A 24,304-nucleotide genomic window follows, 5' to 3' on the forward strand; every position below is an offset into this window, starting at 1 on the left:
GGGCTTCTTGAAGGATCTCCACATCGTGTTACATGCCCTCGGTAAGCCGTCACCTTCTCCCCATGTACCAGTTGTGCATGACCTTCATCTCTCCTTGTGCTCTATCAGTCAAATAGCGTTCCAGGGCCCAGGCCTTATATCCTGAGTAATTTTACATGATGTTCCCGTGCTTGCGCACACTTGCCTTGTTTCTGTTGCCCACTTGCATTGCCAGGCCTGTGCCCTGATTCAGGCCCTGGTCACTCTCCCCTCGGACCATGCAGCAGCCCCCAGCTGGCGTACTTGCCTCTAGTCTTTGAGTTTGGATTGGAGCTGGGCGTGAGATTGACCAGACTTCCCACCTCTTGTGTCCCCTTTCCAGTACACCTTGCACTAAACTGCCAGAGGAATCTTCTGGGAGCAGAGCTCCAGTTCTTTCACTCCCCCGCCCCCCGCCCCGTGCCCTAGGAGAAAATCCAGTCTCCTTCCACAGCACGCACCCACCTTGTGATCCGGCCTCAGCCTCCCTTCTCCGGGCTCTTCTCCTTCACGTATTGAAGGAGAAAGTATTCTAGCCTAACTGAATTTCCTTTTCTGTTTTCCATCTGGGGTGTCCCACCCCACCTTGCAATCTGTCTTCAAACCCTCCTTAGGCGTCAAGAACAGCTAAGGACACATCCTCCAGGAGGTCTTGTCTCCATCTTCCCTGGAGATGTGATTCATGCAGGTGCCTTGCCCTTCAACCTCAGTGGCCGAGGGGCTTATACCATGTGATCCCCGGCTCAGGGGTAACCAGTCCACAGTGCAGCCAAGGGCTGGGACCCAGCTGAAAGAGAAAATCTGGAGCCATCAGTTCTTCTCTCTCTTCCTTTTACTGGAATCAAGCTAAGAACCCAGAAGAGGTGAGACTCTCAGCTGAGTGGTTATGAGGTACAGAGGGTCTGTGAGCATGCCAGGCCACCTTGGAGCCCAGGTTAGAAGAGAAAAGAAAGTATGAGTAAGAAAAGGGAGGCAGTTAGTACCAGGTCAGAGAGACACAGATTGGGGATTAGTGGAGTCCTGTTGATGACACTGCATTTGAGTGAAATCTACAGACTCCTGCTGTGTTGCCCCGAGCTGCCCTGAGCCCAGAACCAGGTGCTCCTGCAGCTTCCGTGCCCTCTGGCTCCCATCCTTGCATTCTGACACATCTCTGTCTCCCTTCTTGCCCTTCATGTCTTTATCAATAACCAGAAGAGTGGATTAAAACAACCCTCCAGCTGGGGGCTGTGTATCTTTTTATGATAACTCCCTTTCCCATATTTGGTAGTAATACCTTATCTCCCCAACTAACATTTTAAAAGCTGAAGGTAAGAAGTATGTCATGGTCATCTTAAAACCTTCCCAGGGCTTGGCCCTATACCTGCCTTATGATAGGTATTCAATGAGCAATTCACTGAATGACTGAATAAATTAAAATTTTTTTTAGGGATGCCTCGGTGGCTCCGTTGGTTAAGTGTCTGCCTTTGGCTCAGGTCATGATCCCAGGGTCCTGGGATTGAGTCCTCCATGGGGCTCCTTGCTCAGCGGGGAGCCTCTTTCTCCCTCTGCCTCTGCCCCTGCTTGTGCTGTCTCTCTCTCTCTCTCTGTGTGTCTCTCTCTCTCTGACAAATAAAATCTTAGAATTTTTTTCTAAGATTTTATTTACTCATTTGAGAGAGAGAGCGAGAGAAAAAGCACAGAGGGAGAGGGAGAAGCAGACTCCTCGCCAAGCAGGGAGCCCAGCCGAAGGCAGACCCTTAAGCAACTGAGCCACCCAGGCGCCCCAGAAATTTTAATTTTTTTCACTGATCCTTGTTCATGAGTGTAATAATTGCTCCTTGTGTTTTTCCTTGTCTACTGAGAGTTGAGACATGACAATAATAATACTGCATGCTGGGTGCCTGGGTGGCTCAGATGGTTGAGCTTCTGCCTTCGGCTCAGGTCATGATCCCAGAGTCCTGGGATCAAGTCCCGCGTTGGGCTCCCTGCTCGGCAGGGAGCCTGCTTCTCCCTCTGCCTCTCTCTCTCTCTCTATCTCCTATGAATAAGTAAATAAAATCTTTAAAAAAAAAAAGAATGCCGCATGCTGTTTCATGCTCTCTTACCAGTTGGAAGGAAACCCATGTGTAGATAATTTTTGGTCTTCGCAGTTCTGTTCTATAAAATTAATATAAAACTGAATTTGTAAGAGCTGTATTAAATGTTCTCAGATTTGTCAAGTGTAGGTGAATTTATTTTTTTTAGTGGATTCAGAGGAGAAAAATCAATTCTTACTTGATCAGAAATGTAAGTACTATAAGTCTTTGAATTTTAACATGTTGCTCAGATGTTATAATGTATCAAACGCTCCTGAGAAAAGGTAGGTAGCGTGATGACAGTTCAGTGATGAAGCTTCACACGTTCCGTGCATAGTCTTAGGTGATGAGTTTTATGTGACACTAAAGTAAAAGCTTTCAAAGAATGAAGGCCACTGCGTGCAGATGAACACAGAAGAGGGGAAGGAGCCCATTGTTCTCGTTAGTTAGATGCTTCATGCTTCAGTGGACGTTTTTGTTTTGAAATGTTTACACCCAAGTAAAATAGAATAAACTCATGGAAAATGAGTTTTCCTAGAAAAATAAAAAGACTGCCCGCTTGTTTTCTTCTCTGTAGGTACGGTATTTGTGTAAATTCTGAGCAGTTGGCTCCCAGAGCATCCAGCAGACCTTCATGGGTCTCAGAAACGGGGCATCTTGTTGACTCTGAATGTGAGGACATAAATAAGGTACCGTGTGGTACACACACACAGACACACACACACACACACACACACACACACCATGGAATAGTATTCAGCCATCAAAAAAAAAATGAAATCTTGCCATTTGCAATGATGTGGATGGAAGTAGAGGGTATTATGCTAAACAATAAGTCAGGGAAAGACAAGGACCATATGATTTCACTCATGTGGAATTTAAGAAACAAAACAGCTGAATATAGGGGAAGGGAAGGAAAAATAAAATAAGGTAAAAACAGAGAGGGAGACAAACCATAAGAGACTCTTAACTCCAGGAAACAAACTGAGGGTTGCTGGAGGGGAGGTGGGTGGCGGAATGGGGTAACTGGGTGATGGACATTAGGGAGGGCACTTGATGTAATGGGCAGTGGGTGTTCTATGCACCTGATGAATCACTAAACGAATAATACACTATATGTCAACTAACTTGAATTTACATTTAAAAAAATAATAGGATACCCTGAAGATGCCCGACTGCTCAGGGGGGCACTGTCAGCACCCACTGACTTCCGGCCCCCAGAGCTCCGCTGTAAGCCACGCCCACCTCACCCCCACCGCGCCCCGCGCTACCCACCTCAGTGCCCCTGCTCTTAGCGATGACCTCACCACGGTCCACGGAGAGGAGAAGCCACCAGGGGAGGATGGCTTGGTGGCTTCTCTCTGGCCTTGTAACGTGTCTGCCACGGTCCCTCCTCCTCCACCACGGGCCCCTTCTCTCGCAGGTCCTCCCACCCCATCTCCTCCTCAGGCCTCCCCCCATCGTTCTCCTCCCGCTCTCCCTCAGCTCCCTAAACCCTGCCATTCCAGGAAAAGCCCTTCCTAACCCCCCTTCCTCCTTCAGACTCCCCTCGCGTTTCCATCCTCTCCCAAACGGGAGAGGTCTACCCTCGCGGGTTGCACGCCTCGGTTTTCCTTTGCCTCAGGCGGTTCTGGAAGTTTCCCTTACAGAGTTCCACGGAGCTCGCGGCCGCTGGGGGGCCTCCTCCTGGGTCCTGGTCACCCCGCGGGGTGTGGAGGCTGGGGGGTGGGGGCCGGGTCGAGCTGCGCAGACCCAGGCGTCCTGGAGGATGGGTCTCACTCCTCAGCTCCTTGCCCCTCTGGCCTCGTGTCCGCCTCCAGCTACCTCTTCCACCCCCAGGCCGCTGTCTTTATTCGGCATTCCGTCGTTTCTCACGTGAACCCCTTATGACAGCCTCCTGGCCGACCTCTAGCCCCTCCACCCCTACCCCCGCCATCAGAACTGGGGTGAGAGCAAACGCGATCTTCTCCCTCCCATCCCGGAAACCCCGCCGACGCCCCTGCACCTGGCTCCCGGGGGCCCCCCCGCCCTCCGCAGCCTCCCCGCTCAGGCTGGCCCTGCTTCCAGGTGTGCGCTCCCTTCCCCCCGCCCCCACACCGCCTCCAGACCCGGGCACGGATGCCACCCACGGAGCTCTCTCGAAGTTTCCTCTGTACTTTTCCACATAGGTCTCTTATTTTGGCACTTAAAACATTGTCATAATTAAGCCATTCCCATGAAGCCTTCTGTACTCCTGAGCCCCAGGACGGCAGAGCCTTTGTCTTTTTCCTCTTCGCATATCCAGCGCCCCTTGCAGAGGAGGGTCTCCCTACATGTCTGGATCATTGTGAGGATGCTCAGAGTATCTTGTGCAGTGGTTCCCAGTCTGGGGCAGCTTTGTCCCCCAGGAACGTTGGGCAGTTTCTGGTGACATTTTTAGTTGTCACGACTTGGGAGCTGCTCCTGGCATCTGACGGATAGAAGCCAAGGATGCTGTCAGACATGATGCACTGCCTAGGCACCCCAGCCCCCCACTCCCCAACAAAGAATTACCTGGCCTGAAATGTCAGTAGGTTCAAATTGAGGAATCCTGACCTAGTCGGAATTAAGACAGATCGCTCTTTGGACCTAGTGAGCTGCCCAGTGTAGTTCATCTTTACATGTAATTCTGTAGATATTGTTGAGCACCAGCTATGTATAGAACACAGTGCAATGTGTTTTACAGAACACCTGCTTTCAAGGAGCTTCCATCTAAAAGGGGAGAGGAGACGGGAAATTAATGTTTATCCTGTACCTGTTATGTACCCAGAGACCCTGTTAGGCATCATGCGTGTGCACTCGGATCTGGCATCACAACACCATATTACAAAACAAGCATGATTCATACCTGTTTGAAAGAACAGGTAAAGAACAGGTAAAGAACCTGAGGCGCAAAGTCACTCAAATAAAAGATGATAGAAGAAAGATTTAAATGTAGCACTGAGTGATTCCACTGCTCCATGTTCTTTTCTCATGGTGCCTCTGATTAGGGACATGTACACGTTTCCAAATAAACATAACGCAGGGCACAGTAAAATCCGTGCTGGAGGGGCACCTGGGGGGCTCAGTCGGTTAAGCGTCTGCCTTCAGCTCAGGTCCTGATCCCAGGGCCTTGGGATCGAGCCCCACATCAGGCTCCCTGCTCAGCGGGGAGTCTGCCTCTCCCTCTTCCTCTGCCCCGCCCCACCGCTCGTGTTTTCTCTCTCTCAAATAAATAAAATCTTAAAAAAGAAAAAAATCCATGCTGGAGAGAGAAAGATAGAAATAGCATTTAGAGGTTGGGGTGGGATCAAGGACGTCTCCACAGAAGAGGCGGCATTTAGGACACATCTTGGATGATGTGTAGGATGTGCAGATAGAGACTGTGGGGAAAAGGCATGAACATATGTGTGGAAGCACAGAGCTGTGCAGTCCTGCTTGGCCGGAGGGTGAGAGGTAGGCATGGTGTACTAGGAGGGGAAAAGTAATTAGGATCGAAAGAATTCCTTTCTGTCTCTTACTAACAGAATGACTGTGGAACCTCTCTGGGCTTCCGCTTCCTCACTCATAAAGAGGAGAGGGTTCTTTCTTCACAGGATTGTTGTAACTATCAAGTGAAATAATATGTATATAAGAACTTTGTGGGGGCACTTGGGTGGCTCAGTTGGTTAAGTGTCTGACCCTTGGTTTCGGCTCAGGTCATGATCTCGGGGTTGTGGGATTGAGCCCCGCTGAGCGCCGAGCAAGAGTCTGCTTGTCCCTCTCCCTCTGCTCCTCCCCATTCTCTCTCTCTCTCTCAAATAAGATCTTTAAAAAAAAAAGAACTGTTAATTCTGAAGTACTGAACTGCACCTCTCACTTACAGGATGGGAATTGTAGCAGTTTGGGTCCGTGCTAGTCTGTAACTGTCACTGCCACCATTGTTTGCTAAGTGGTGGCAATCCACTGAAGGTCTCTGAGCAGAGAAGGAATGTGACCGGAGTGACTTTAGAAAAATCAGTGTGTCAGTAGTTGGAGCGGCAAAGGTGAAAGGCTGGGGGTCGTGTAGGGTGATGTAGGGTGGAGTCAGAAAAGGAAGAGAAGATGATGCTGGAAATGTTGATGAGAGGAGATTGGCCAGTCCTGGCAGTGAGTGGATGTGCAGAAAAATCAAAAGGGAACATGATGGCAGCCTGGAAGCAAAGCTGGGTGTTGAGCAGAATGGGGGTGTGGTGAAGTGGGAGAGAAACTAGGGGATGGTGTTGGAGTGCCGGTGGGGCATCCAGGTGGAGGTGTCCCGAAGGCAGAGGAAATACAGACACTGGGCTCGGAAGAGCATCGGGGCGGACAGGAAGGCCACCATGGAGGGGAGTCAGTAAGGTAAGAACCCAAAAACAGTGGAGGCAGCTGAAGGCAGCCCCATAGGAACTGTTTCATCTGGAAGTGGGAGGAGAAAAACACATACTTGCAGAGGAAAAAGCCGGCTGACTCGAGAGACCAGCGTGCAGGACTGCGAGTGCCAAGCAGGAGGGGTTCCTGGGCGGGGGCGGTGAACAGTGTGGACCATTGTGAAGAGGTCAGTGAGGAGGAAGGCCGAGAAATAGTCATGGGTTTGCAGATTATACAGTCATCCATTGACATTTCCGAGGGTGGTGTGTGTTGTGGGTAACAGCCAGATCATTGGGGGTTGGGTGGAAGGAGAGGAGGCATTCCCTTACGGCATTCAAGTCCTGTTTTGGTGTTATTTTTCTAGATGAGGAAGGAATGCGTCTGTGTGTTGGCTGTGGAGGAGAAACCTGTAGAGAGGGATGATTAACAAAGGCAGGAGGAGTTGGTTGGGCCAGGTCTTGCAGCATCACAAGTGGAAGTTGGGGCGGAGGCTTGGCTTGACTGACCCCGGAGGAGAGCAGGGACAGAAGGGTCGGGAGAAGAGGGAAGGCGGGGATTTTGAAGTGCAGAGACAGGAGGTGGTCGCCCCAGTGTTCTCAGTAACAGAGGCCCTGAGCATCTGGGGCTGGGGATGGAGCCCTGAGTCTGAGAAGAACAGAGAACGTTTGAGAACCCGCTGTTGTGGGGGAATGTGGGAGAGTCATCCAGAAAAGACCAAGCCAGGTCTGTGCCTCGGTCTTCCCACCCCGTCCTGGAATCGCGGGAATCCAGCCGTGCTGATAGAGGAAGGTAGGCGTGAGGGCCTAACCGCCCCCCAGCCCCACACAGACACTTTGGGTTCCATTTACACTGAGGCCTAGAGTGACTTCCACCCTTCTGTCACTCCTCAGATATTTCTTGGGTCGTTTCGGCAGGCAGAGAGAGGTCCTGCCTTTGCTCTGTGTCTGGGAGTGTGTTTGGTCCCTCAGCAGACAGGGATCCATGTCATGCCGGTCACAGCATGCATCCAGTCAGCTGGACAGGCCACGTCCCTGGCTAGTTAACCTGCCCCAGGCATTGCCCCTCTGTGCCCCCCCCCACCCACCAGTCACAGCAGATAGTTCCAGGCCAGTCCCTGAGGGGGTCAGTGTGATCCCCCCTTCACCTGTCAGCAGTCACGCTTTTCCTGAGGCCTGGAAGGCAGCATGTATCCCACCCTCTCTGCCTCAACCCTCATGAGCACAAGTCCCTCTTGGCCCCGTCACACTGTGGACAATATATTTTCTTATTAGCAAGTTCTTTGTTTCCCCCACTGTAACCCAGGCGGGCACCAGCAGCATTGCTTAGATCGAAAAACAGTAGACAAAGGGAAATAAGTTCTCAGAAAGTTCACTATCACTGACAACAGTAATAGGATCAGGGAGGGAGTAATGTTATGTCGTTGGGGGTGAGGGGGTAAAAAAGAAAAGGTTGGCTTTGACTTTCCGTCTCCGAGTGCAGCAGGGAGAAGAACAGAGAAGCAGACTGCTCCTCGCCAGGAGTGGCGGTGCTCCTGGGGAGCTCAAGGTGTCCAGACTCTGTGTGGACCAAGGAGGTGACAGAAGGAAGACATCAGTCTTCTGTGACATCAAAGGAAAAGACCAGACTGAGCAGAGCTGGGAGTGAACAGAGACAGATACTTGGATGCTAGTGCATCACCGTGGGTTGTTTTGGGGGTAGAGAAAAGCCATGGAGGTTTGAGACAGGACCGCGTATCCGTCCAGTTAGTTTCAGTGGAGGTGACGGAATGCAGATGGGAGTCATGACTTGGGGCATCGGGCTCCCAGGGGCCCAAAAGTGGGGCCTGTGTTTCACGGAGTGGAGAACCAGTCATCTGAGAACTCTAACCAGTGATTTTTAGGTGGTACGGGGGGGCATCTGACTCTCTGCCACCTCACTGGTACATGCTCCAGCCAGCCTACCCCAAACTTCATGTCTCTTGAGCTTCTGTGGCTTACTTGTAGGAAGAACAATGTGGACTCTGATATCTTTGAGCTCTAAAACTCCTTTCCGCTAGAACCCTTTTGGATAAGCTTATTCCCCACCTGAAACTTTCTGATCCAGGGTTAAAAGGAACCCTGGGGCAGGCATAAAGACCATCAGCTCAGGGCTGGGCTGTGGTGCCAGACAGCCCTCGCCCCAGACGGCGGGCAGGGAGCCCCCAGCTGACCACAGGAGAAACTGCGGGCCTGGGGCAGGATATGCAGTGGCCAGAAAGCCAGGGCAGATCACTGCTTTTGAGGAACGGCTATTTTAATCCACAGAAGTGTGTAAGTGCCACAACTCCCACTTGTATTAACTTGTGTCTTCGGGATGTTTTTGCTGGGTTTGCGCAAAATGATTTGGCACCTTGACGTCTTATGACTGTCGCCATAGCATTAGGGGAACACAGGTTCGGGTTCTGCAGCCAAAACAACATCTGGAACCCATGCTGCAGACAGTATCACCCGGGGAACTGTCTGAAGGGGCCCAGCCCGTCCTTCCGCACACGGAGCTGCCTGCCCCAAAGGGAGCGTTCCCACCTCCTTTCTAGAGCCTTGTCCTCAAACGCCCAACGTGAGCTGTGACGAATAGGGTGCACCCCACCCGCAGAGACTGGATGCCACATGGCAGCTTCTCCTTTGGAATTCTTGTCCAGGCTGCACATTGAATTCCCTTGCCCGGCTTCAGTTTGGTCTGTGGAGGGAAACCAGATTTTACCAGAAGATTAAGGAGGTGTTTGTAACAGTCTCAAAGGGTGTCACTTGCTTTGTTTACGTAAAGAGATGAACTGTCATCTACTCGTTTCACTGATGCGGACTTCCTTTCCTAAAGTATTGCCCCCCCCCCCCCCCCCCCCCCCCCCCCCCCGCCAAGTGCGAATGCTGGGCAGTGCAAAGCTTGCTCACAAATAGGACTTGGAAAGCTTTTTTGTTAAAAACCTAAATAACATCCTGTGTCAAAACAAATGTGACAATGGGCTATTATTTCTATCCCCATAATAGCATGTTGTCACATCTTTGTGCCCTGCGGGGGGCGCGGCGAATGGGGGATGGGCGGAGAGGCAGGGACGAGGGGGAGGGGGAGGGGAGGTGCGCTGCAAAGTGGAGAAGCGCTTCCTGGTTGCCTGAGATTTGCTGCTCCCCCGGGAGGTAACTCCGAAGTTCATTTCTGCAGGTGCCCGGCCACAGCCTCGCGTTCACTTCCAGAGGAGAGCCCTGCGGCTGCCGGAGAACACCAGCTACAGCGACCTGACGGCCTTCCTCACGGCCGCCAGCACCCCGGCCGAGGTGGACAGTTTTCCTTATCTGCGAGGCTTGGATGGAAATGGAACAGGTAATTGGAGTCTGTTCTCCTCTCAGCTGGGGCTTCTGTGGTTGCATCTGGGGATGTGGCTCAAAGCGTTAGTACTGCCCGGAAGAACCACCGGAGTTGTGAAAGGTCAAGTGCGTTGGAGCGGTGTTAGTTCGGGATTCCCGTCTACACCACGGTGGAAGTACATGTGAGTGCACCTGTCGCCTTCAGCCGTCCTGGCTAACGTACCTTCAGAGCTCCCCTCTGGTAGACTAAATATATTTAATTCAGAGAAGTACTTATAATTGAAGTTGGGTTTTTTTGTTCGTTTGTTTTTCCCAGGTATAAGGCTCTCTGCCCTTGTCCCGCTTCCCCCTGGAGTGGGTTTGGTGGAGCCGCCTGCGTGGCCGCCCTCCCCCTCCCACCCACGGGTCACAGCGGGGCGGGGGAGGGGGGCAGTGGCTCTGATGCAGAGAGTGGGGACAACCCGGATGTCATGTCTAGGAATCAGGAGCATTTAGGAGCTGGAGCCTCTTCTGTACCACCTGCACCCGGCCAGCATTTTCCCACATCTTTCCATCCTCTGAGCTGTTCTCTCTGCCTTGACTCGGCAAACAGTGGTCAGGCTTTGATGTTGATTTGAATCCAGACCTCTAAGTCAGCTTGGTCCGTGTCACTCTAGACTGGCCGGACACATAGAGCTAAAAAATCAGAGAAACTAAAAACCAGCAGCCAGAAAATATGTAATAATTCCTTATCAGTAAAAAGACTGGCTTGCAGCCAACAGTGCACTCGGCACTCGTGTGGTCCCTAGTCCTAGGGACTGGAAAGTGGCAGATGCTGAGGTCCTGAGTCATTTCTTGTCTCCCCTCTTCTTTTCCCGACACTTTAGATTAGTCACAACATAAACTTGAAAACCAGAGGCTGTTCTGGGTTAAATCCTGCCAGGTGAGGAGGTGACTGCATTTTCCCAGAAACGCTTTTATTGAATTTCCCTCACTTGTCCAGTGCTTTACATAAACGGATCTTAGGTCCTTCTGAAAAAGCTTTTACACCTGCAGCATCTGATCCATTTTGTAGAATGCTGACGAATTTCTGGTGACCAGTCAAGGTGACCTGGTGATTTGTTACTCACTTTTCGCCATCTGTGGCACCTGCTTTCAGAAATAGTTCTTCTTACTTCAATTTTATACATGATGAAGATGCAATTAAGACATCAGGAACTGGCCGTCAGATAAAACTGCATGGTAGTCACTTTAAGTAAACATTATTGGGGGGAAAATGTTGACTTTTACTCTAAGCGTACAGGCCAAGGAGAAAAGTAGTATTTCAGGGAACGTGAAAAAGTACAATTGGAGACCATCATGCGACCTCCACCCAGTCTCCCCAACAAATGGTGCACAATCATAAAACCCTAACTTGGAGGGAAGACCTCATTCCTCAGAGCTCGTTAATTTTTCTGTGCCCCATTTCCAAGAGCTCTTGAATAAATTATGAAATCTGAGATGATGGGGAAGGGAGAAGAATATAAAGACATAGAACTATTGATTTTAAAGGGGTTTGTTTTATTTTAAAAATCACTCTGTTATTTCAGAGGGAAGAAAGAAGGTCTTTAGAAGGTTACATGCAACTTCTTTTCCACTGAAAACACTGACAGCTGATGTGGGAAGAGGAATCCGACCTACTTGAGGGCTGCCAGGAAAGGCGACCACCCCTGGGCGTGTTGGCTCACACCTGTGAGCGTGTTGGAGCGTGGGCTCCGCTTAGCACCCCGACATCTCACCAGCTAGGTGCCTGTCTCCAGTTTCCCATGGTGCAGAGCCTCTCTTCCCCACCCCCCAACACTTGCTTGCGTGCTTACCTCCTGTTTTATAAGATGCATCTAAGAGATCTCAGCTTTTCGTGAGGGCCTGGCCCACACATAGCTGTGTGAGACGGCAGTTCCTAACCAGAGTCCGGCAAAGGTGAATGGAGGCCACAAGTGGGGTTGGAAAGGGCTCTGAAGGCTGGGGTCCTTGGAGTGTTCTTGGTTGTGTCCAGTTCAGAGGGAGTTTATCCAGAGTTGTAAATAGAACAACTCAGCCAGATGGAGATTTGGCCCATGTTCTCATTTGTTCACCTGTGTCCACCTGCTCCATAGTGTCCTTGTGTCACATGGGGCCACCACCTCCCCCACACAGGCCGGAGACACTACACCTTCACGGCATCACGCTCCCCACTCTGGTTTGCTAAGGAAGCACACACCCGTCCTCTGACATTCCCAAGGGTTAAGAAATGACTCCTGCTCGTAACTCCAGGAAGACAGAGAAGAGTCCGTAAAATGACTAACATCCAGCAAAGCTAGAAACAGAATGCAAAGCCAAACAGAACCCTAGATGCTCTCTGAGCAAAACCCCTCATGTTACAAGGGACGGGTCGGAGGCCTCCTAAGCTTGGTCCAGTGGCGCCGCCCCTGCTGCCTTTGCCTGACACCTGTCTTTATTGGGACATGACAGGAGCCTGGTAACATCAGGAGGGAACAAGAGGGAAAGATGTCATTATATACAGAACTCAGTGCTTTGGGTAGAGTTGCAGTCTTAGAACAAGTGCTGGAAGGGAGACAGTTGAGCCTGTCGAAGTATGACTTGTTCGTTGTTCCAGAATGGAGTGGGAGGGTAAAGGGAGAGTGTTTGGGAAGGCATAGAGTACGAGTGGGCATTTAGCTGGGGCACTGAGAAAGAGAAAAGAAGCCTCAAGAAATCAAGTGTGGCTGCCTGCTCTGTCTTCTAAGGGAGAGCTTTTAAGAGACCCTTAAATCACGTGAACCTAACGTATATTGCTTTAATTAAGATGCCCTTTTCTGCAATGCTGTACTTACTTCTAAATGTTTATAGCTGAGTCTGTTTTCTTTCCATAGCCTCATAGGAAGGCATCTAGTCCAGATAATGCAGATAAGAAAAATCCCTGAGGAGTGAAGTAACTTCCCCGAAGCCACATACGCAGCTAGTGGGTGCATCTGGTACTGGAACCCTGGCTTCCTGGGCCAGGAATGTGCAAAAAAAAAAACAGGAAGGGAGAATTGCTGAGTGGGGATGAGGAGGCAGAGCTAAGTGGGAGGCAAGGATGGATGAGGAGTCTAGAAGGCTTTCCTAGTCTACCTGCTGCTTCCCTGTGCAGACCTCCTGCCTCAGGTTTGCTGAAAGCAGCAGTGCTCCCCAGTTGAGAACGTTCTGTCTGAGTTGTGTACTACAATCTAGTGAGTCCCTGAATTTCTCTTGGTTTTCAGTTCTGTCTCATCTAGAGAGTCTTAACAGAACCTAGAGAGGTACATTGTAGACTTGGCTTGACTTCTGTGTCCCCTTTGGGCAGTTGGCACATTTAAACTGTGGACCTTTTGATGAAATTCCCATTATCGGGCCTTCTCCTTCAATGACAGAGATGAATATAAATTGTAAAAGGTAGTTCTGTCATGACTCATATAAATTGCTCTATAAAGAGTTTAGCTGTAACTTGTGTTGAAACTCTAAAATTCACTTAGATTTGCTCTAAATGTTTACATCTAGTCCTAAGTGGAGGTTTGCATTAGCTCAGGTAGTTGATGGGTAGGTAAGTATCTAAGTAGCTTAGTAAGAAATCCTACAGATTATGTTCTAATGGAGCTTACATTTTTTATCACCGTGCTTTTATCATTGTGCTCAAGATTTAAAATTATAACAGAAAACATTTTATGTGATATTATATTTCACTGGGGAAAAATTGTCCTAAAATGGATTACTTAAGTAGATAAATATAATATCGCTGTCATAAGCATTCCCTGATTTATCTATAAAGTAGGCAGTCATTAAAGCATTGGCTTGAGTAAAAGGCCTCTAATGTAGAATAATTGGGATATTAAATTCCTTTTAAACAGATCAAAATAACAATGGCAACTAAAATAACTCAAATATTTCAAGTCCAGGTTTTTAGTAGTGTACTTTTAGTAGAAGTAAGTTAGGATTTTGAAGCACTCCTTGAAAAAAAAAAAAATTCCTTTTTTTTTTTTAAGCAGTCTCTAATGCAAAACATTTGGTTTCCTGATGGGGCTCTGCCAAGTAATTAACACGGGCATGGAGCTGACTTTGTCTGGGCGTTGATTTCAGGGATTTCTACACATTGCCTCCTCTCATGTTATAGACAAGTCTTTTCCTTTTGAGGCCCCTGTTTGAAAGCAAAGCACTGTAGTGTAGTGGAGTCGGCAGACCTGAGCTTAGATCCCGGACAGACCACCGTGCCCTTGGGGCCAGTTCCCATTACTACCCTCTGTGAGCCTGGGTCTTTTATCTGTAAAATGTGGATTTTGCCTACCTTACAAAGATGCGGTGAGGATTTTATAAATGTAAAGGGCTTACTGCCGTCCTTGGCACATAGGAGGTACCATACTCAGTGAATGGCAGATGCAGACGGTGGCAGGAGCCCCCTGTAGGTCCCTTTTGCACGTGTGATGGAGAATCCCTCTTGCTTTCAGGAAATGGCACCAGGTATGACCTGACCCCAGTCACGGCCGTCAGCGTCCACTTGCTCAGCAGCGATGGAACACCGGTGCTGGTGGATGGTCCCATTTACGTCACTGTGCCGCTGGCCACACAGAGCATTCTGAGGCACAATGCCTATGTCGCCGCGTGGCGGTTTGACCAGAAGCTGGGTAAGCAAGACTCCTGTGATTGGCTAGCAGGTGACTTCATGACTGTTTGATTTTCCTTTTAAGAAGCCCATGCAAATCTCCTTTCCTTGAAGGTACTGAACGTTGCACGGTTTCTGGCTGGTGAAGCTCACGCCACTGGGCCATGCAGGCACGCTCTCTGGAGGGTTCTCTTGTTTTTGTTTTTGTTGTACATTTAAGCTAACTTACTTGAGTCTTTAAAGGTTATTAGAGCTAAAATTGGCTCCCCCAATCTTTAGCCTTTTATTCTTTAAGTTCTATCGTCTCTCTTGGTCATGTGGTTTTTAAGTTTAACGAAAAAGGAAGAACGTTGCCAACAACATCCCAAGAGAAACTAAAATGACCCATTAACCCCCCACCTAGAGAAAACCACTAATCGTATTTGGCATTAGATCCTTCCAGTCATTTCACCATGCACGTATGTGTTAGTTATCTATCGCTGCACAACAAATTGCCCTAAGACTCAGCAGCTTCAAACAGTGAGCATCTCTTATCTCACATTTCTGGAGGGTCAGGAGTCTAGGGACAACGTAGCTGGGTGGTTTCTGGGTCAGGTCCTCCAGCAAGGTTGCCGTCGGGCTGCCAACCTGGGCTGTGTTCATCTCGGGGTCGGGTGGGGGCTGGTGACCGTGCTTCCAATCCTGCAGGGCTGTTACAGGCCTCAGCTCCTCACTAGCTGTTGATCTGTTGGTCGGAGGCTTTCATTCCTTGCCCTGGGGGTCTCTCCATAGGGCTGCTCACTACGTGGCAGCTTGCGTTCACTGGAGCAAATGATCCAAGAGAAAAAAAAAACAAAATAAAATACAGAAGCACAAGTGGGCAAAATGGAAGTCACAGTCTTTTACAACCTAATGTCAAAGTGTGACACACCATCACTTCTTTCCAGATGCTGTTGGTCCCAGGGCCCAACATAGGTCCAGGGTGGGGTGGACTGCACAGGCCCGTGAACACCAGCAGGTGGGGATCCCTGGGCCCTCTTAGAAAGGCTGCCTTCCGCAAAATATATTTTTAACAGGAATGGGATATATGCTATAATACTGTTCTGTAACTTGCCTTTAAAAACCACTTGCATATCATAAACATCTTTATGTAGCATCAGCTGTGACTCTGCAATGTCAAAATTAATGATTGCGTGGTATTTCATTATGTCGATGTGTCATAATTTGGTTGCTCTGTGCCCTATAATTAGAGAAAACATTACTATTCTTACCAGTGCTATGAAAAATAACTTTGTAGCTAAATCTTTAGGCATGGCCATCGTTGTTTCCTTAGGATAAAATTTTAGAGAAAGCGATAGTGCTGGATTAAAAATGTATGAAATTCTAAAGCTTTTAATACATCTTTCCAGATTGTTCGCTAGGAAGTTGTATAGTTGGTGCTCTTCACAACAATATGGGCACACATGCTTGTGTGCTTAGATTTTCATACCATCTTCATTCTTATACCCCTTCGGTACCCCCGTCCCTTGAAAGTCAAGCTTGAAAATACCAGTTTTCAGATGCCCTCATCCAGAATTTAAAGCATTAGACCATGCATAAAGATTATTGGGAGATGTTTGGTGTCAAATGTATTTTCAAAGATATCTAATTCCATGAGGAGTCAAATCATAGTCCTGGGAATTTATATGTGAAAAGAAATGCCTGTTGGATGTCTGGGTTTGTTGCGGTTTGGTCTTGTTTTGTTTTGTTTCGCTTTTGCTTCATTTTGCTTTCCAAATAATTACTAACAGGAGCCATAATCATTTGTGTGGAATTCACTGATTTCACTAAAGACGTACTAAACTTGACGTTGACAGATGGACGGTATCATTTCCTTAACATAATCCTGCACTGAGTTAGGCTGCCGCTGACGTGTGTTCTCGAGGACTTAGTCGGGACCTAAGGAGCCCAACACCTCCCAGAAGAAGACAGATTGAGAGGGGCGTGCCTGGGAGAATCTCAGAAGAACACAGGAGAAAGTAGGAAGGAGAATGGAGACAGCTTGTATTTTGTATCCTGAAAACCTGGGTCTGCTCTTGTAAAGCTGTAAGTCCCACCTTGGGCAAATCCCCGTGCCTGTTTTCTCATTTGTGTAAGATGTGCGTTTGTTGAGGCTCTTATCCCCTTGTATGTTCTGCTTCTCTCCCTTCGACCTCCTAGTTGGCCCCAAACGTGTTCAGGTCAGCGCACTGAAGCAGCAGCATGACATGTGGTTAAGAGCAAGGGGCCTGGGGGCACACTGGATTGTTATTCCGGCTCTGCTACCCACTGGCTGTGTGGCCCCGAGCAAGTTTACTTAACCTCTCTGTGCCAGTTTCCTCAACTGTGAAATGGCGATGATAATAATAATGTTGTTACGAAGAGTGTATTAGACAAAGTTCTCCAGAGAAACAGAACCAATAGGGTGTGGGGGGTGGGGGGGTGTTGTGGAAAGAGATTTATTTTAAGGAATTGGCTTATACATTTGTGGAGGCTGGCAAGTCCGTAATCTGCAGGGTCAGCCTGCAGACTAGAGACCCAGAGAGGAGCCGATACTGTAGTTTGAGCCCAAAGGTAGTCTGCTGGCGGAATTCCCTATTCCTTGGGAGAGGTCAGTCTTTTTCTTAATGCCTTCAACTGACTAGATGAGGCCCACCCATATCATGAAGGGTAATCTACTTTACTCAGCCTACTGATTTATATGTTACTCTCACTTTAAAAATACCTTCACAGCAACATTCATACGTGTCTGACCAAATATCTGGGGACCATGGCCTAGCCAAGTCGACACAAAAAATTAACCACTCAAGGAGAAAATGAATTAAAAGTTGTAAGAGGCTTAGTAGAGCGCCTAGCACAGAGCAAGAGACACCCGGAAGAGTTTAGAAAGTAAACAGAAGTCTCCCCATCCTATAGAAGGCTCCCACGGACTGTGCCCTCCAAACCCCTTAGCCCAGATCTCTCGAAGGATTGTTTCCCCACGTGCTGCTTCAATTCTCAGCCCACTATGATCCTGCTCCTGCCTCCTACTCTTCGGAAACAGTGTCCCGGAGCTCACCAGTGGCTGCACGGCTCTGAAGGCAGGTGACCTCCTCCTCCGCTTCGAGGTCTGTGCGACATTCCGAGATCTTCCTTCCTTTGTGAAGGGCCCTCGTCTGTTGGCTCTTTGACTCAGTGTCCCCCCGGGTCCCCCTTGTATGCTGGCCACTGGCGTCTGCCCTCTGCCCAGCTGCTAACTTAGCTGATGCCAGTGGCTAGGGCACCACACCACTTCCCTCACCCCCACAGCTCCCCATGCACCCAGGTCCTAGCTCTGCTCTGTGTTTCTGACCTTCCAGTAGACATCAGTGTATGGATGTGCCATAGGAAAGTCAAGTCCAAGAGCCTAAAATAAGGTTATCCACTCCTCTTGCTGCAGCATCTAAACCTCTCCGTGTTCCCTCTCTGGTTAAGGGTATCGCCTACCAGACCATCAGAGTAGAAACCTCAGGGTTATCCCACGTTATTCCTGCAGCCACATCCAGTCCCGTGTTGCTGTCAGATGAGCGTTTCTCAAGCTTCCACCTCTCCCTGTCTTCTCCGTGTTACCTCGGCCTCGGTTCGAAGACTCTTCCCTCTTTTCTGGCCCAATTCCAGCAGCTGTTGGAGTGCCTTTCCACCTCTCCTTCCCTCCACCGGGTCTTCTGTATCGCACCGTAGGTTATCTTTTCGAAGCAATGGAAAGCCGTATGTATATGATCATCTTCCATGTAGATTAGTCCTCTTAAGTACAAATCTTATCTCCTAATATATCAACTGCCCTGACAACTAAGAAATCGCAAGGCCCTGCCCGTATGTAATTTCTAGTAATCACTGTAACGTGTACCGTGTGAGCGAAGGAGGAGCTACGTTACTGTTTAGGGGATGGAGAAAGGGATTTGAGAAAAGAGAGATCCCACTCACATGATGTGACAAGCTGTGGGGACACCTCTGCGCGAGCCGGGAAGGGCACACAGGTGGTGTGGTAGCAAATGGCGGGGCATGCAGAAGATGCGGCTTGACATGAGGGGACAGAGAGGCAGGGCCAGCTCTGAAGCATGTGTGGGCCTGAGGAGCCCGGGGGACAGTCTTGCCTGGGAAAGCGGTCTGTGCTCTGGAAGGATAACCTACGGTGCGATACAGAAGACCCGGTGGAGGGAAGGAGAGGTGGGAGCCACTCCAACAGCAGCTGAATTGGCCAGAAAAGAGGGAAGAGTCTGAACCGAGGCAGAGGTAACACAGAGAAGACCAGGGAGAGGGTGAAGCTTGAGAAACGCTGATCTGACAGCAACCACGAGACGGGATGTGGCTGCAGGAATAAGAGAGAGATGGCATGTACTGTGATCACGGCGGTCCTTGTGGAGGGAGACAGGAGGAATCAGAACCAGAGGAGATGGCAACAGCGTGTCGGAGCAGAGACTCGGGCGATGTCCTTTGAATATAGAGGAGGGGGCCACTAGCCAAGGAACACAGTGGCCATGAGAAGCTGAACAGGGCAAGGCAACAGATTTTCCCCTGGGAGCCTCCAGAGGGAACCAAGCCTGCTGACACCTTGACTTGCGCTCAACGGAACTGACTTCAGACCTCTCACTTCCAGAACTTTAAGAGAATACAGTTGGGGTTGTTTTAAGCCCCTAAGTCTGTGGTCATTTATTACAGAAGCAACGGGAAATTAACACAATAACAGAAGTCCGTGAAAACAAGAAATGTGCATTGTTGGGAGGAAGCCTCTGAAATGGAAGTTACCCGATTCTCTATCTCTTCTCTGGAAATAATCTCCACAGCATCAAGCCTTTTGCCATTGAGAACCTTCATTGTGTACATGATCTATTTTCACTCAAAGGGTCTTTTTAAACCGAGCATCTACTGCAAGAAATGTGACTGCCAGCTCCCGGCTATAACAGCTTGTATGTGTACACAGAAGAGCCAACGTTTGCATAGTCATTCAAAAATAATCAAATGAATTAAAATATGCTTTCTGAAAACTTTAAGATGGTGGACATTTCAAAGAAACCGTATGTTCTTTAACTTCCTAAATTCAATAGAAGCCTACATATTTCATAAGGTTGGGGGTTTTGTTTTTTTTTTTACTATTTTTTTCTTTATTATTAAGGTTCTTATTTGTTATATTTAATCAATAATATCATTATTTAAGTAGAAATTAAGTTATCTTGGTTAAATAAAAAGTTCCAAGACAGTATTACCAGATCAGGAAAAAAGTAGGAACACATCTTAAGCACAAAACACTACTTACTAATTAATAGCTATTTATGATTAATTCAAACACATAAATAATCACCTCAAACCATTTAACACTTTAAATGATGTGCTTTTAACGTAAATCAAAGTAATTGTAGTTCCAAACGTTTAACAGCCAGATACAGCAATCTGTGAATCCATTAAGAATGTTCACCTAAATCAGGGTCGGCAAACTACAGCAAAGCTAAGAATGGTATTTACATTTTTAAATGATTGAAGAAAGAATCAAAAGAAGAGTATCTCATGGCACATGAAAATTATATGAAAATCAAATGTAAGCATCCCTAAGTAAAATTTTATTGGATGCTATGGACTGAACGTTTGTATCCCCCCTCCCCAAGTATCCTATGTTGAAATCCTAACCCCCCATGTGTGTGGAGGTGTGGGGCCTTTGGGAGGTGATTAGGTAATGAAGGTGGAGCCCTCAGGAATGGGATTAGTGCCCTTGTAAAAGAGACCCCAGAGAGCCCTCTCACCCCTTCCACCATGTGAGGACAGCAAGAAGATGCCATCTGTGAACTAGGAAGTGGGATTTCATGAGACACTGATTCTGACGGCACCTTGATCTTGCACTTCCCAGCCTCCAGAACTGTAAGCAATGAATATCTGTAATTCATAAGCCACCTCGTATGTTATTCTTTTTTTTATAGCAACCCAAAGGGACTAAGACGCTGGAACACAACCACACCCATTTGTATATGGTCTGCATGAGTGCTATCTCATTACACCCACCGGGTTGAGTGGTTGAGACAGAGACCAGATGTCCCCACAAACTGAAAATACTATCTGACCTCATACAGAAAAATGTGATCCTTGATGTAAAAGGCATTGAGAGGGAGGCTCTTACCATTCTAGTATTAGAATGTAGATTCTAGGACACCTGGGTGGCTCAGTCGGTTAAGCATCTGCCTTCAGTTCAGGTCACGATCCCAGGGTCCTGGGTTGAGCCCCGTGTTGGGCTTCCTGCTCAGCAGGGAGCCTGCTTGTCCCTCTGCCCACTCCCCCTGCTTGTTAATGCTCTCTCTCTGACAAATAAATAAGTAAAATCTTAAAAAAAAAAAAAAAGAATGTAGATTCTATGCTCATGGTCTGCAGGACCGAAGTGGGGGTGCCTGGTGCAGCCACATCCGTACTTCTGCCATCCAGGTAGCCCTTCGGCATTTTGCCAGGAGTGAGCATTGATGCTCAGAGTGATAACACCTTTGTTAAAGGGCAAGACTTCAAACTCTGTAAAGAAAGATGGAATCGCTTTTAGTCCCATGGGACTTTTATTTGAAAAATAAATCCACATTTTGACACTAACTCGAATACTGCAGGTCCATGACTGCCAGATAACTGAAAGTTTACTCTGAGGATAGGGACCTCGAAGTGCTCCTTTTCAAACACCATTAGACTGGAGTCATATTTGATGCTGTCGGTTTATCACTCTTGCCGCCGCTGCCATCGTCATCATCGTCGTCGTCGTTCTTCTTCTTCTTCTTCTTCTTCTTTCTTCTTTCTTCTTTTCTTCTTCTTCTTCTTCTTCTTCTTCTTCTTCTTTCTTCTTCTTCTTCTTTCTTCTTTCTTTCTTCTTTCTTCTTTCTTCTTCTTCTTTCTCTTTCTTCTTCTTCTTTCTTCTTCTTCTTCTTCTTCTTTCTTCTTCTTCTCTTGCTACAGTTGTCCTTCTTTTTTCCTTTTGGAACAAGCGAGAAATTTTCCATTATACAAATTAGTATCTCCATCCTTCAACCCACATGTTCACCGGAGGATGACCTAATAGATCAGCACTGTCTTAGGGTGTAAGTAAAGTTGGATTTTGTTTAGTGTGTTACAGCAGTTTGAACTGGCTCATTGTTACGTGCACTCTCCATAAAAAGGATTTTTTTTAAGAAGTGCAGTTGCATGTGCCAGAGTTCAGACCTTTGCTGCATTTACAGGCAGCCCCGAAGCCGTCGTGTTAAAATGCTGCTTGATTGGTGCTGCAAGGAGGATTCTGTGTAGTGACACAAGTCTTTCTTTTGGGAGGAATTAGGAGGTTTTCTTGAACTTATGATTGTCTCGTGGTGCTTTTTTGCAAATTATAACAATGCCAGCGTCTGTGTCATGGGTGTGGTGGGGGGGAAGGCTACTGTGGACGTAACACACGTTCCTCATCAATCGTGTGCGGGGGTGCAGTCTGTCCTTTGAAGGAGGCGGTTTTCCTCCCCGGGCGGGCACATGAAGTTTCATTTGGTCATGGTGAATGCATCTTAGCTGAGGCTTTCTGGGCAGTAGGAGAGGATTCTGTCAGCTTGCTTTTACAGGCATTTGCTCTCTCACCTAGAACTGGGACAGCAGATGGCTGTCCGATGTTCCTGGTTGTCAGACTGTGATCTGACTTGTTGCCCTGGGGAATGGTCACTTCTGAACATGCAAACCAGGTCAGTGGTTTGGATTTAAAGTGACCGAGTGACATCGGCCAAGAAATCAACCTTTCGGTTTCTGGATGTGATGGAGTTTCTGCGGTTTAATGATCACTTGGGTTACTGGATTTTGAATACTCTCATTCTAACGAGATGACAGAAATAAAAGCATCTTCTAAGTGGAGCTACGTTGTAGAATCAGTTTTAACTGCCTTCCCAAAACACAGCCTGCAGAGTGTGTGTGGGTTGCTATAGAAATGGCAGTTACTGAACCACCTCTTATCATGCATGTATGGTGCATATGTAGCAGGCTATCAGGATCCCCACTCATAGCTGGCCTGGAGGGGATTGGTCTCCGCTTCAGATGGTGAACATTACTGCTGATGCTGTGCTCTTTGAATTAGTCCATTTAGGTAAGTCACAGCCAGCCTGCCTGGAAGGTGGAGCTTGATTTAAAATATAGATCTGGATGTTTTTTCCATTTCATTGTTTTTTTTGGCAGGGGAGGAAAGGATGGGAGTTCTTATAGCACCAAATTATGGTTTGGAACTGGCAAAAAAATGAACATAATATCCCTGCCTTATCTTTTTTCTCTCTCTGTCCTGAGCCACACGTCAGGAGGGAAGATGACAATATTGAATACTGAGATGTAGAGATTGAATTACAAGGATGAACTATATTACACAGGCTGGGCAAAAGTAGAACAAAAGAAGGGAGTTCATGTTTCTAGCAATTAAGTGCATGTTTACATGTGTGATATTAATTTTAGAACCGTTTGTTTTTTCAAAAGAACAGACTCCATAGTTAAGAGTACTACAAAGAAGGAAGCAGACTCACCTAATCTTAAGTGTGATGTCAGTAGATCCTTAAGAAAGATGATATGAAATAGGTCTTCTCCCAGCGAAGGCTGTTTCTTAGAAACAAAGAAAGAACTCTCAGGAAAGGAGTCTCTACTTTCCCAGATGTTAAAATTGCCCACAAAAGTGAATTCAGGCTTCTGTTGGGTATGTCGGAGAAACCAAGGTAATTTACCTGCAAAGAAAGCTGACTGAAATGATGTAAAGGACAGAACGGAACACAAGGGTGGAACAGACGTCATTGGGGTAAATGGTGGTAATCCGATGGCTGAACTCTAGCTGACCGGAAATCTCGGCTGCCACGTGCCAACAAACTGGTGTGGTTTCAAGACACAGATTGCATCTTTTTGCCGCAACAGGCCGTGAGCATCAGCACTGTGATGACACGCTGCCCCTGTGGTCCCGAGGGGCGTGCGCTCGGGCCAAGAGCCCGTGCGCCGCCCGTTGGGAGAACGGATGCACAGTGATCGCAGAACATGGACGTTTGTTTTTCAAATTGTTGCCTAGCAACTAAAAAAAAACATTCTTGTGATATCAATCCATTCCTAGGAATCGTTAAGCCTTTTGTGTTTGTAGCTACCGCCTCCCCCACCCAGCCCTGAAATGAACTTTTCAGAGGAAATAAGGAATGCCATCACATGAGCTACATTATAGTTGTGGTTCAGGGCCATTTTTGTTTTGAAACCTTTTTCTTACAGACTTCATCTTCCCATAGTGTCACTTATACAGAAGTAGAACTTCCTGTGCTTGAGTTTAACCGAAACCGTTTTGTGGCAAGCTTTACAAATGACTGTTGCCCACTGTTGTGGCCGTTGGAGCAAGAGCAGCATGTTCCTCCTGAAAGGAAATGTGTCTTACTGTCAACTCTTAATTCCCACTTACGGATTATTCACGTTGTGGATTTTCTGTGGCAAATTTGTAGCCTCCTGCTGGCTTCCCCGTCCCCTGGAAGCCTCCAAGCCCCCTCGTGGTTGCCACTGCCCCCTCGGCCTGCCTTTTCAGCATGTGTCTAGCATCACTCGTTCTAATGTCAGCCTGGGTGAAAAATAGGAAGGTTGAAGGCTGCCATAAGTTTACTTTAAAACCAAACAATTTTAAAATGCCTTCTGTTGTCAGTTCTCTCCATTGAAATGGATAATTAAAGGAAAGGTATTTTTTGATAGAATTTGCACTGATAGTATAGTGTTTAGCAGGAGTCTGTAGAATATTAGGCAGCGTGAAGCCCAGCAATTGAGGCAGCTTGGACTTGGAAACTGACTCCTCCTACTAAGCAACTAGGTTACTAGTTGTGTGATGTTGAGATAGTCCTTCATCCTCCCTGGGCCGTAAAATGGAACGGGCGCCTTGCTACTCGATTAAGAGCTCTGTGCATGTTAGCCATCATTCTTATAATCATCACTGCTTTTATGGAGCCCATATTCAG

The 24,304-nt window shown here is 47.8% G+C and overlaps 1 protein-coding gene and 1 long non-coding RNA gene across 3 annotated transcripts in view; one reads left to right on the forward strand and one right to left on the reverse strand.

The window, feature by feature from the left end:
- Nucleotides 1-24,304, forward strand: part of FAM171A1 (family with sequence similarity 171 member A1) — a 123,283-nt gene that overhangs the window by 78,827 nt on the left and 20,152 nt on the right. The window contains 2 exon segments of the mRNA XM_027594751.2: nucleotides 9,615-9,773; nucleotides 14,215-14,391. Of these exon segments, the coding sequence (XP_027450552.2) occupies nucleotides 9,615-9,773; nucleotides 14,215-14,391 (336 nt within the window).
- On the reverse strand, nucleotides 4,317-23,349 carry LOC113922624. 2 transcript variants are annotated; one of them, XR_003520006.2, is made up of 6 exons: nucleotides 23,057-23,349; nucleotides 22,862-22,937; nucleotides 14,997-15,170; nucleotides 8,981-9,134; nucleotides 4,608-4,805; nucleotides 4,317-4,524 (listed from the first exon to the last, which is right to left on the reverse strand). It is a non-coding gene; the product is annotated as an uncharacterized LOC113922624 (long non-coding RNA). The 2 variants fall into 2 exon arrangements; XR_003520005.2 differs by lacking the exons at nucleotides 4,317-4,524; nucleotides 4,608-4,805; nucleotides 8,981-9,134; nucleotides 14,997-15,170 and adding an exon at nucleotides 21,257-21,315.

The sequence above is a fragment of the Zalophus californianus genome, chromosome 9, assembly GCF_009762305.2.
Source record: "Zalophus californianus isolate mZalCal1 chromosome 9, mZalCal1.pri.v2, whole genome shotgun sequence".
Classification (NCBI taxonomy): domain Eukaryota; kingdom Metazoa; phylum Chordata; class Mammalia; order Carnivora; family Otariidae; genus Zalophus; species Zalophus californianus.